Below are 14,232 nucleotides of genomic sequence, written 5' to 3' on the forward strand. Positions count from 1 at the left end.
TTTGACTAAACTGCTCAATTCATATGGATTAGTTTTACTATTAATGAACTTTATGAAGCGTCACAGTGGTAGTTGCTTTGACTGACTATGGAGGGTGTTTCAAATATGAACAAAAGTCTTACAGGTGTGTAATGACATGAGGGTAATTTTTAGGTGAACTATCTCTTTAAGTTTATTTTTCTTACAACACTGACAGACATTTTTTCTAATTTTAAGCGTAAACTCAGTTTACATTTTAATTATCAAACAAGACTTACTATCTCAAGTAAATGTATCTTGATTTAATGTATGAAAATATTTTTTTTCCCCAGTGCATTCTTATCATCTACATTGAGTTTTTCTGTAATATGACTAACAAAAACACAATTTTGCAGGTGAGTCGTCAGGTCTCTCAGTGCAACTGTCCAAAGAGATTTCAAGTCGAGCAAATTAGCGCAAACCGCTATAGGGTGAGTAGAAATCTATTCTAGTTTTTTGCTTGTTTCAGCCCGATGCAGTTTTCATTTTTATGTCAAGCGTCAAGTTGTTTAAATAGCAAATGCATTGGCGCCCATTTGTTTGCCCATAGGCGTGCTGGTCTGAAAACGAGGTGTGTTCAGGTGCATTGTTTGCTATTGCTATTTTGAGGCAACTGAAATAGACTGCGCCATTGACCAACTGAAACCTGGTCTAAAGGTTTATTTAATTTTTTTTTGTTATTTAAAGATCGCATTAGTAATATGCACCTACAGGCGGGTCCACAATGCGCGTACACTTTGTCCCGTAGATGGTCTGCTTGCGCATTAACCATCCGTTTCCTCTCTAGAGAAGCATTCAGTTTTTCCACTTGCAAACTCCATCATGTAAATAGCGAATCCGCCATGGCGTGAGCGCAATTGGCTTTTAAAGGGAATGAGAGATGAGACTCTGATTGGTTTATTGCATGTTATGCCCAAAACACACCCATTACTCAAGAAGAGAATAGGACCATGCGCCGGGAGCACCAACCATTTTTCCCGTCGTTAAACTAGCAAAAGTGGATTCGGACACGCCCTTAGTGCACTTGTCTAAGTGCACTAGATGGAAGATTGTTAAAATCTTCCATTTATGTCTAAAATATTAGAAAAAGTGGTGTCTGCTCAATTGTGTTCTTTCTTGCAAGAAAATGATATCTATGAAAAGTTTCAGTCTGGTTTCAGGCCGCACCATAGCACTGAAACTGCGCTCGTTAAAATCACAAATGATTTACTTTTAGCTTCTGACCAAGGCTGTATCTCAATACTAGTTTTACTTGATCTTAGTGCTGCGTTCGATACTATAGATCACACAATACTCTTAGATCGACTACAAAATTATACTGGTGTTCAAGGACAAGCATTAAGCTGGTTTAGATCATACTTATCTGACCGCTACCATTTTGTCTATTTAAATGGAGAAAAATCGATCATAACTCCAGTAAACTATGGAGTGCCGCAGGGATCTGTGTTAGGCCCTCTATTATTCTCAGTATATATGATGCCACTTGGAAATATTATAAGGAAACATGGAATTAGTTTCCATTGTTATGCTGATGACACTCAAATATATATTTCGTCACGGCCAGATGAAAACGCTAAATTATCCAAATTGACAGAGTCTGTTAACGATATAAAAGATTGGATGACGCGTAATTTTCTTTTATTAAATCCAGACAAAACAGAGGTACTACTTATCGGTTCCAAAAACCACCCGCAAAACCTCTCGCAATACAACTTTAATATAGTAGGGTGTCCTGTTACTTTATCCTCTACAGTAAAAGACCTGGGTGTTATACTCGATTGCAACCTGTCTTTCGAAAATCATATTTCATATGTTACAAAAACCGCCTTTTTCCACCTTAGAAACATTGCTAAGCTACGTAATATGCTATCAGTTTCTGATGCAGAAAAGTTAGTTCATGCATTCATGACCTCGAGACTAGATTACTGTAATGCTTTATTAGCCGGTTGTCCTGCATCCTCAATAAACAAGCTACAGTTAGTCCAGTATGCCGCCGCTAGAGTTCTTACTAGATCAAGAAAATATGATCATATAACACCGATTTTATCATCACTGCATTGGTTACCTATAAAGTTCCGTATTAATTACAAGGTAGCCTATTGCTACTGACTTATAAAGCCCTAAACGGCTTAGCTCCAGTCTATTTAGCGGATCTTCTATCGCCCTATAATCCATCGCGCTCTTTAAGATCACTTAATTCAAGGCTTTTGGTCATACCTAGGATATCCAGAACCACCAAAGGAGGGAGCGCATTTTCACATTTAGCTCCAAAACTCTGGAATAGCCTTCCTGATACTGTTCGTTGCTCAGACTCGCTCTCCCAGTTTAAAACTAGATTAAAGTCGCATCTCTTCAGCCAGGCATTCATATAATATTTTTAATCTTACAGTTCAAATTACAAACCGGCCTCTAGTTAATAAACGCCAGAGGAGAACTGGCCCCCGACTGAGCCTGGGTTCTCCCAAGGTTTTTTTTTTTCTCCATTGGGTCACCTGATGGAGTTTTAGGACACCATTAGGTCATTTGATGGAGTTTTTCGGTTCCTTGCCACTGTTGCCTTTGGCTTGCTCAGTTGGGGATATTCTGGGGATATTTAATCTGATTTTATCAATCAATAAATTCCACTAGAAACAAACCTTGTTGTATTATTTTAATTTAATACTGTGAAGCTGCTTTGATACAATCTGTATTGTGAAAAGCGCTATACAAATATACTTGACTTGACTTGACTTGACTTGTGCTGTGCGCTTTAGACCATGCGCTTAGATCATTAAAATAGGGCCCATAGTCTTGGATGATCTGGTCACAAGTAATCAGGTGACACAGACCGCCAATTACACCTGATGGTAACGTGTCTCAAAAGTGTCTTCTGTGGCCACTTGAGGGAATCTCTGATTTCATGACTACATACATTACTTACTACATCAAATTTTATGGTCACTGTTTACACTCTATTTAATGCCCAAAACAGATACCAGGTATAAATGGGGCAGCACAACTACATATTCACAGCTACATGCTTGACATGTGATTTTCATTCAAATCTGTGATTTTCACTAGTTTGGAGACTCTCAGCAGTTGCGGATGGTTCGTATTCTCCGAAGCAGTCTGATGGTTCGAGTTGGTGGTGGATGGACGGCATTAGATGAGTTTCTGGTGAAGAATGACCCCTGTAGAGGTGAATAACTTGCATTAATTCAAAATCTGCATATCATAGATCAAATAAGTAGAGGACAATGTAGGAAAGTCAGAAGTGAAGACCAGGAGTTTCGGCTGTATCTTCAGCAGGATTCCTTATTGAAAACGCTCTGTTGGTATAGCTGCAGTCATCAAGTCCAAACGAAGGCAATGTACAGTGTAGTTTCAGATAGATTTTAGGAGGCAGTGTTTAGAAATGGAGACAAAGCATCTGGGTGACGACCTTAAACAAAGCATTCAAATGAAGTATCCAGGTATAGGAACCCGTACCAGGCTCTCGAGTGTTACCAGTCCTAATCCAATTAGCATAACTATTCAAAGAATGGGACAGTGGCTCCAAGAGCCATTAAAGACAAGGGGTGAGAGTTTCAGTAATCTGACTCATTTGGTGCACAATAAAGAGAACAGGACTAGCAGGAACCTCTTGCTAAAAGCCTTGCTTAACCGAATCATTCATCTGATGTCATCATCTTTACCTTAAATGCTAAATACAATCTACTTCCCCTTAGTTTTTCATGTGATGTTATGTAAGGATGTAAGATCCTTAACACATTCTTAAATTTGTAATTCCACAACAACCAATATATGGCCAAGACAATATTCTTAACAGCACTGGCTGATATCATCTCCTGTTTGGTTGCTTTGGCTAATTACAAACCTGTGCACCTCTAGCTCATGAATGTTGTGTGATGATCAGCCAATGAGACCCAAGCATCCTGGAAAGTCTTGCTATTTTCTTAGATTTCAAATGATGTAATAAGTAATTGTTCGCTATTAATATCATATTCATTGTGTACTGTATAATTACTTTTTCCCATGCTTTTGTAGGGGCACAGACTTTTCCGTCACTACTTTCTTCAGTGTTTACTTTTTTAATAATATTAGTGAAGAAAAACAAGGAGAAGTTGCTACTATAAAACAAACTAAAGCACATACAGTACCATTCAAACGTTTGGGGTTGGTACAAGAAGTCTCTTCTGCTCACTGAGGCTATATTTAGTTGATCAAAAGTACAGTAAAACAGTAATATTGTGAAATATTATTGCTATTTAAAATAACTGTTTTTTAGTTGAATATATTTTTAAATGTAATTTATTCCTGTGATCAAAGCTGAATTTTCAGCATCATTACTCCAGTCTTCAGTGTCACATGATCCTTCAGAAATCAGTCTAATATGATGATTTGCTGCTCAAGAAACATTTCTCATTATTATCAATGTTGAAAACATTGAAACCATGACACATTTTCATGATTCTTTAATGAATAGAAAGTTCAATAAACAGCATTTATTTCAAAATAGATTTTATTTTATTTTTGTAACTACTGATAAATAGAATGCATTCTTGCTACAAAAGTATTGATTTCTTTCAAAAAACTAAATCTTATTGACACCAAACTTCTGAATGGTAGTGGATTTATTATGTATTTTAAAGTTAAAGTCCTTGGCACTGCCTATTGAAGAACCCATATCAACCACCACAAATGAGTACTTCAAAAACATATAGCCAAATCTCTGAAATAAATCAGCATCACTATCAGCTTCTGAAAGAAACATTGACACGCATCATTTCCCCGGTTCTTCTCACACAGTAAAGGGACGCACAAACCTGAAGATCAAGGAGAAGTATCTCTCTCCAGACGCGTTCGAGGCATCGGGTCGCAGAGGGAGTGCTAAAGGCCTGACTGTCAGCAGATCCAACTCCAGCCTGAGTTTATACAGCAGCGCTTCGGCTCCCAGCAGCCCACTGACACGCAAGGTACACCAGACAACTCGGCAACAATACTAAAACATTGTAGAGCTCCTAATGTCATTGGTAGGATTTATTTTTCTGAAGTCACTCTGTTTTGGTCCTGACACAGGCATTGCTACGCAGAAGTTTCTCTGGCGAGAGGTGTATTCGACCCAGGAGCTCTATTGCTGCGCTGGGGAGCGACCATTTCTGTGCCGACATTGACTCACCTTCACATTCAGGTCAAAGTCGGGTTTAAACTCAGCTCTGTCGCGGTGTGTGTTTGCCATACAGTATGCATTTGTTTTCCAGTATAAATACCTAAATGCAAAATATTAAGGCTTGTTTTGGATTATGCTTTAAGAAATCTGGTAAGAAAATACAGTTCAAAACAGTTGGAAAAATACACTACCATTCAATAGTGGTCAGTAGTGTTCGGTAAGGAAATAATTACATCTTCAACAGTTTAATTAGATTACTGTACTAATTACTCTCTCTAAAATGTATTGGATTACTTATTAGTTAGTAATTACTTTATAAACCCCAGATAAACCTCGACCAGTTGAACAAAACAATGATAGACATGAAACTCAACCGCTTTAAAATAAACAATATACAGTTACATAAATTATTTTTGAACTCACCAAAGTGTGTAAATTAAAAGGTTGTATTAAAAACATATATTTTAACTTTAGATTTTGATGTTAAATCCACTATTATTTTTATATAATAGTTATTTATTCTACACAGTATTTAATGAAATTACATCAGACGTAACTGTAATTAAATAACAGAAAAATTAAGAATAATCCTTTACTTTACTTTGTCAATGGAAAAGTAATCAGATTACTTCGTAATTAATTACACCCAACACTGGTGGTCACTCAGTAATATTTTGTTATATTTTTGAAAGAATTCTCTTCTGCTCACCAAGGCTGCATTTATTTGTTCAAAAAATTTAGTGAAAACAGTAATATTATGCAATATTATTACAATTTAAAAGAGTTTTATGTGAATATATTTTAAAATGTAATTTATTCCTGTGATCAAAGCTGAATTTTCAGCATTATTACTCAAGTCTTCAGTGTCACATGATCCTTCAGAAATCATTCTAATATGGAAAATATTAGTCATTGCTCATTAAGAATGGACCCTTTTTACATTTCCGAGGTTCTCAGAAGTGGAAGTGGAAGCAAAAGGGGTAAAAAACACAACTTTCCAAAAGAGGGAAGAAATATAGAGAGATATAGACAGCAGTCAGAAGAGAGAATGATGTGAAATTTGCTGTCACTCCCTCAGCCATTGTATTAAACACTCACACATTAGTGTTAATTCGTTTTTTTGGTATTTACTGCCAAGGAAATATAACACAAAGTATAGCGTTACAAATGAAAAAATGGACACATGTAAAACTTTATTACATTTGCGATGTTGACAGTCTGTGAAAAGGGTCCATTGGATTTCCTTTCAGTGTGAATCCTGTTTTTAATGTATAAATGTTATTTTCACCTTGTAAACTTCTGCGACCTGCCTATTTATTTGTATCCTCTAATTATTACATTATGAATAATTTTGTGATTTGTTTTCTGTAGAAGAGGCAGAAAGACCGCCAACATGACCACATCTTGTCCCACACCAAGAGATCAACCACAGACAGACAGGCAGGCGTTCCTCACTGTTCTGAACCCCAGGATGGACAGAAAACCACCCCAGCAGGCCTCAGATCAGTGAACACATTAGGACAGTTTGCTCATCACATGAGCTCCTCTGCACTAGTGCTCTGAGGTGTGTTACACCATCAGTTTCCTATCATAACATGCCTTGATTTGTTACCTTCACAGACTTTGTTTTTACAAAATGAACTCCCTGCTGTCCAACGTGTTGTCTCCTTCTTTGTCGCGGCTTGTGACACTGCTTTGAGTGTAATGAGAGACTGCTAGAATGTTTTGCATGGGTTTTGAACAGCACGATGTCCATAGTCTCTGAGAGCAATAGTTTGTGTAGTGCTTTACACAACATACATGCGCTGAGGTCTTTATTTTCTGTAGCTGCTCGCTGTTGGGGCAAATGCTTAATCTTACCCTGCATCCTCAAGAGTAAAACCACTGCCTTTTTATTAGTTTCACATAAAGACACCCCACAGTTAGTGATGCAAAATACAAACCAAAAACAAACAGATGTCTGTTGTCTTATGGTTTAGGCTTTATGATAAGCTCTGCTTTGGGGGTTGGTGTTATTGTTCTGTGTAACTGTGGCTATTATATCCTCAGGTTTCAAGTGCTAGAATACTTAAGGGTCTAGAGCATGAATTTAAAGACCACATGAAATATACTCATATGCCCCTCTAATATCACCTGACACCATAAGCAACAGCAAGTAAATAATAATTCACGGTGGTGAATGAGGCTATTGGATTTTTTATTTTTAAAAAGCGAAGAGCCCATCAATATGTCCTGCCTGAAGCTCCTGTTTTAATAGAAACTATTGCTGCAAGTCCTCCTGGGACGGTCTTCATTAATGCTACTCAAAATGTGTTTAAACTAAATTTGTACAGTCAATATTCTTATTATATTTGAAAAGATAAAAACTGCCTTGATTCTTTAATTAAAGGCTTTAATACTAGTACTTTTATCCAGATTTTTGAAAATCAGAAAATCGCATTGTGTATGATGGGCACAGACTCAGATTCAGTCTTTGATTTCGTCCATTCAGAGGATATCAAACATGTTTTGAGCTGGTTTTAGAACACACATTGTTTTCATTTGTCACGCCTCTCCTTGCAATGAAACGCATGAAAGTTTCTGTGTAAAAGTCTGGTAGTGATCCTCAGTGATTTAGTGTATGATACCTAGGCTCTGTTTACACCTGGTATTAAGATGCGTTTTGGTCGATCGGATCCAATTGGTCGAAAATCCAGAGTTTCCTACTGATAATTATGACTTGGTGGTGTAAATACAATCATTCCAACATGACTTTAATGCAACACATGAAAAAAAACTGCACTCGTTGGGTCATTTCATGAGGTCTTTAAATACTTGATTGTTTCTATTGTGAGCATTGAGTCTGTTTAGGAATGTCCTTTAGCATTTGATTGTGTTTACCACATATTTCACGTCCCAGTGTCTGTAAAATGTATATTAGTGTATTTCCAGTATATATACACCTATAGAGTATTTGTTTTGTTCTCCCCTAAAAATGTCTTTTTTGGTTTTGTACTATCATGCCACCAGTTGTAATAACTTCCTTTGAGGATATGAAAGTGTAGGTCTCAATGAGATTACATGACATAAAACCCTACCGCAAATGCTCCTTTATCAGTGCCGGCTTATTTTTGACTTTTATTTGAGCCAAACAAAACCACATTGATATGACCTGCTTTTCTATTGTGTCCTGCTCAGGGCAAAGTCTGCTGTATTCATTATTTGCCTTAAACCTATTTGTGAATTGTCATGGGTTGAATTCTTATACCATTGTACCAAGTGTTATGGATGTAGCATTTGATTCAAATTACATATCAAATATGTGTGTCTTTTAATTTTGTGCATATGCAGTTTGGTTCTCTTAATTTCGGAGAGTTAAAATGGGTTTTGAGAGTTCAGGATTACAGCATTTGAGTTATTTCTTGGCAGGTGAAATAACAGTGTTTTATTGCCATGTCTAACCTGGCAGTGATTGATTATTATCTATGCAAAATCCATTTGACACTCAAAATCCATTTCATTTCCTTGATTATTCATGTTCAGCTTATAAATGCTGGTTTATATAATCCATTTCTTGAACAATAGAAAGAGATCCTCTTCTGCTATGCACCTGCTATTATTGTATTGTAAATCTCCGAGCCTGTAAATAATGGTAGCATTATTGCTTATTTTCTGTACGTTTCTGATCTTGTAAAAGAACGTTACATACTGTAGAATTTGTGTTCAGCACTGCATTACTTTTAGGGCCTAGTTGTGGAGTGACACTAATTATGACATTTCTTGTGATTACAAATCTGTTCAAATAAAATGTTTTATAGAATGTTGTGTATAAAATGTCTATAAACTGCTTTGTACATTTTTGCAAAATGCAGCACTCGAAGAAACGTTTGTTACACTTTGTTTTAACATGTCCTTGTAACAGTATATTATACATTTAAAGGAATAGTTCAATTAAAAATGAAAATGCTCTCATCATTTACTCGCCCTCAAGTTGTTTCAAACCTGTATACATTTTCTTCTTTTGTGTTCAGCAGAAGAAGGAAACTCATACAGGTTTGGATCAACTTGAGGGCGAGTAAATGATGACAGAATTTTCATTTTGGGGTGAACTATCCCTTTAAAGGGATAGTTCACTTTGAAATTAATTTTTGGTATGTTTTAGCTTACCTCAAAGGCATCCAAGATGTAGGTGTCTTTTTTTCCGGAGTAGTTTCAATTTTGATATTTTTAGGTCAAACCGTTCTTGTCTGTCAGTCATATAATGCAGGTCTATGGTCACTGTCTCAAAACAGCATGCACAAAGTCCAAATTAAACAATTCCCCATCGTCCAAATTAAACAATTCCCCATCGTAAGTACACATTGATGGCTTAAGACACGAAACGAGCGGTTTGTGTGAGAAAACGAACAGTATTTATATAGTTTTTGTCCTCTTGTAAACACACACACCCAAATGATCAGAGGACGCGGGTGCTTCGGTCTGCGCAAGCGCCGGAAAAGGTCAGAGGGCGCTTCGATCTGCGCAAGCGCCGGAAAGCGCCAGAAATTATCTCTCGCGCGTGTACGTCACTCATTGTTTACACAGAGATTTAAACATCTTTTAGTCCGATGTATGCACCAAGGCACTCTGTTAAGTAGAGCTACACGAACATGAATCCACACTGTCTATTACTATTATTATTATTATTAGGCTAGTAGTAGTAGTAGTAGTATCATTGACTGCACCCTTATGAGTAGTACACATAGTTTCACATTGGTTTGACTAGCAGCTGCTTAGTATAGGCTACACATATCTTCTCTTCTTATAACATATCTTATAACTCTCTCATGTAAAACCATTCTTACCAAATATATGGTGCAGAAATACATTGTATTGCTCATTTCATGTAATGCCAGCTTTACAAATACAAAGACGTTGTTCACATACCTCCGTTGGATGAGAAAACACCATAGGCACAGCTGATGATGTCAGTACTATGCGATCCTCTCCTTGGTTTATAAAATCATCAGGGGAAAAATGATCGCTGCAGACCCTCCTCAACTTTAGTACGTTTATGGGTGTGTTGATATCCAGCCGAAGAGCGATCAACCAGGGGCCCGTTCTTCGTACGTCGCTAACTCAGTTAGCTGGATTTGATTGTTGGGGATTTGGCATGATCTTGGATTGTTTGGTTCTTCGACGCTCATCCTGGACTTGCTGTCATAGCAACAGGTGCGCAATCTTAAACCTGCTCGGGAGCAGGCTTATTTCATGTAAACAGGATTAGACTGCGGCTTCATAAGCGGAGCTGATTCGGGAAGTCCAGCGCAGCGCGATAGTGCACTCTCCGAGATAGGCTATATATTTTTTCTCGGGACTCGTGAGATTGTCGTTTACATTATTAATTTGTTGGAAACGCACATTTATTTTCGACTTGTCGGAGTCGGGCTTTAACTACAGCACAAACTGTTTGCATTGCCCTAAGATTATTTGCGAGTGGCTTTCCTTTACACTATTGGAGATGCGGAGAACTTGATGGAAAGTGCTGTCTGTCGTGTCATTCGGAGTTTATCTGGCGCTTTTAGGTTTAAGAAACAGTTTTAGGTTGTTGTTGTTTTTTTTGTGGAATTTCCAAGCCACTTAAGACCCAATGTTGTAAAGCATTTTTTTTAAAGCATTTTTTTTTTTTTTAGGCTATCATAATTTTTTATGAAGATCATGCAATCATGACCATGGTCCATGCCGATTACAGTATGTCACTCAGGCTTCACTAACGTGATTGGTAGACTATAGGCTAGACCATAGACTGCTATCAAGGCCTCAATAAGGGGATTATGTGAACAGAAAGAGGGTTCACAATGTAAATGTGCAGCCCAGTTACTATTGTGATTCTTAATATTCCAGATTAGTAATATTATATATTAAAAAAAGAAAGAAGGCAGTTGACTAAAATCTTCCATATCACAAATGTGAAAGCAAAATGGCCAGGGTCTGTGCATGACTTAAGCATTTTCAGAGATTCACATTTATGCACATTATTTGAAAGTGGTAAGAAAAGTTGCACAATTAAATATCAAGCTCACTGTATTACATACACTTATGCTGATCCTAACAGAACTGCATTTTGTCATAGGTGATTATGACATGTTCCTGCCTGCAGACAGGTGTTTTATAACCCCATTGACCCAAACCAGTTACAATGCAGCTCCAGGACAAGGGCACACATTGAAATGAACTTTGGCTAACTAAAGGGAAGATGTCAGTGTCTGAAAAGTCTGAGGGTTGCACACCTGACAGGGCCTGTGACATTGTTGCATGTGCCATATTACACAACATTGCCAAAAAAAAACACTTTTCATTAAATGTTTAATAAAATACAAATATGCTTAGTTCCTTGAGTTTTATTTCAGTTGTTCTTTGTAAAGAAAAGCCAGTGGTCAAGTGCCTGCAACAAGTGATATTAGACACATGCCTCATGCAACAAATAAAAAGGAAAAGTTGGCTATACACTGCCCACCTGTAGGCCTATGTCTCCTCTGTCTGTGCAGACTCTTCTGTAGGCCTTTCTGTAGATGTGGAATCCTGCAACTTATATTGCAGCCATAAAGCATACAAGTATATATTAAGTAAAGTTATTTATGCGCTTGCAGGTAGGCTAGTTCCTCCATATGACAGTTATCTGAGAGGGTTTATTCACTGTCCAGTGCAATGGAAACAAATGGACAACTTTATTTATTTTGGAAAGTTAGAAAATGTCCACTTACTGCACATATTTCAGCCACCAGTGCCCACCACTTTCTTGGGAACAGATACAAGTGTTAATATTTTTACATTAACATAACATAAGTTTATCAGTTTTCACTTTCACAAGTCAAAGCAATTCATCATTCAAGATTTAACAGTTGAAATGACTATACGGCCTTAATTTAATGCAGCAAAAATTATTTTACAGTGTAGGCTACTAAGATCTTTTCTTTTCTCAGCCTTTTTCTTGGTTGCTTTTATAATCTGACAACCATTTATTTAACAGTGCCTTTTATAAAAGAGACTATATAACAAAAAATACCATTATGTAGAATATTTTTGTACTTCACTTTTATTTGTTCCCATGTTCTAGTGTGGTGACTCTGACATTACAATGAACAAAGTAATTATGCAATTATTAAAATACAAAAATATAGGCTAATAAGTGATAAAAACATCTAACATGGCCACGGATTTAAATTGTCTGCTACTTTTTGCCAGCCCTCTCTCCTGGCTTTTGCAGACTTTGAGGTGTTCCCTGGCGTTTTAATTAAACATTAAAATTCCGAATAAACTTTGACTATTAGTTCTTGCTCTGCTAAGGAGAAAAACTGAGCGCGCTCTTTGGCCACGCCTACGCTGAGCAGCCAATAGCAGCGTTGCTGATCAATGTTTCTACTATCGATACATATCCCCTTTTAACCAGCGCATGAACGCGCAATTATCTCAGATGACTCAAACCAGCTATACTAATCATATCCGGCAAGTGTGTTCGAAGAACCGAGTTAGCCAGATCATGATTAGCACAATGATATCATCTTGGATGTCTCATTTGATCTCGGATGTTTTAAGCAACGTACGAAGAACAGGCCCCAGAACTTCAAGAGGGAAGGATTATAAATTGGGAATTCGTGAAAACTCACCACTCCCGGATGAGTTCGCGCGAGCATACGAAATTGTTTTCTTTTACGTCGGTTTAAACATCCTGGATAAGCGCAAATTAGAACCATTTCGATTAGCCGTCTTACCTACAATCTCTGTTCTGTGTAAACAATGAGTGACGTACACGTGCGAGAGATAATTTCCGGCGCTTGCGCAGATCGAAGCGCCCGCGCCCTCTGACCTTTTCCGTCGCTTTCCGGCGCTTGCGCAGACCGAAGCACCCGCGTCCTCTGATCATTTGGGTGTGTGTGTTTACAAGAGGACAAAAACTATATAAATACTGTTCGTTTTCTCACACAAACCGCTCGTTTCGTGTCTTAAGCCATCAATGTGTACTTACGATGGGGAATTGTTTAATTTGGACGATGGGGAATTGTTTAATTTGGACTTTGTGCATGCTGTTTTGAGACAGTGACCATAGACCTGCATTATATGACTGACAGACAAGAACGGTTTGACCTAAAAATATCAAAATTGAAACTACTCCGGAAAAAAAGACACCTACATCTTGGATGCCTTTGAGGTAAGCTAAAACATACCAAAAATTAATTTCAAAGTGAACTATCCCTTTAAGGAAGGTTATTGATACATTTATCTCTTTAAATATGAAAAAAGAAAAGAAAATGAAGTGAAATTAGAAAGGTGAAATGAAGAAATGACATGAAGATACACATATTCAGATGTGTTTACCCACCTCACAGGGAACGTTCTGGCAAGGTTCTCTCAAAGTTATGAAAAAAAACAGAAAGTGTTCTCAAAATGTTAGCACAAAAACATTATTTAACGTTATTCATTGAACATTTTTTTTCTTTAAATGTCTTGGACATTCATCTAATGCTTTTTAAATGTTTACTTTTGGTTACTTTTGTATGTTTGCAAAATGATCAAATAGAATGTTTTCAAAACATTAAAAACATTTTAAATGTTCAGAGAAACATACATATATGTTAATGGGAACATTAGCAAAACAGAACATATTTTTGTTAGCTGGGTAGACAACTAGGGTTGCAAGTTCCTCTTCAGTCGGTCAGTCGGCGCCACGTTGAGACCGTCGAATAGGCCAATCTACTTCGAGTGAAACTAAACGAGCCAATGCACTTTGGCGTGCAATCATTTGCATCAGCTGTTCAGCCACGCAGCGCATGCACTTCAGCTTTTTGCTTCGGAGCCGAGCGTTTTGATGCTGTTCTCTTCAGTGAGTGTCTACAAATGAAATGAACGAGCTCTCCAGGAGGATCTCTCACGTCTGGTGCGGGCAAAACAGCGCAGCAGGGTCGACTTTTCTCTCTCTCTCTCTCTCTCTCTCTCTTTCTGTCTTTTTGTGTTTGTGTTTGTCACTGAGCAAAACAAAAAGGCTGTTCTTACAGCTGGTACGGTGCGCCAAGAGCGCTGAAAAGCCGTTTTTACGACTGGTAAGATCG

At 37.5% G+C, this 14,232-nt stretch overlaps 1 protein-coding gene across 1 annotated transcript in view; it reads left to right on the forward strand.

Moving 5' to 3' along the window:
* LOC311306730 (microtubule-actin cross-linking factor 1, isoforms 6/7-like) overlaps positions 1–8,910 on the forward strand; it is a 41,989-nt gene extending 33,079 nt beyond the window's left edge. Inside the window, exons 33-37 of the mRNA XM_084435278.1 lie at positions 375–449; positions 3,079–3,196; positions 4,807–4,973; positions 5,077–5,188; positions 6,539–8,910. Coding sequence (XP_084291404.1) covers positions 375–449; positions 3,079–3,196; positions 4,807–4,973; positions 5,077–5,188; positions 6,539–6,564 — 498 coding nt within the window. The 3' untranslated portion in view covers positions 6,565–8,910. The remainder of the gene's footprint in view (positions 1–374; positions 450–3,078; positions 3,197–4,806; positions 4,974–5,076; positions 5,189–6,538) is intronic.
* Positions 8,911–14,232: the final 5,322 nt, after the last annotated feature.

Source organism: Rutilus rutilus, assembly GCF_951802725.1.
Source record: "Rutilus rutilus genome assembly, chromosome: 17".
In the NCBI taxonomy this organism is placed as follows: Eukaryota; Metazoa; Chordata; class Actinopteri; order Cypriniformes; family Leuciscidae; genus Rutilus; species Rutilus rutilus.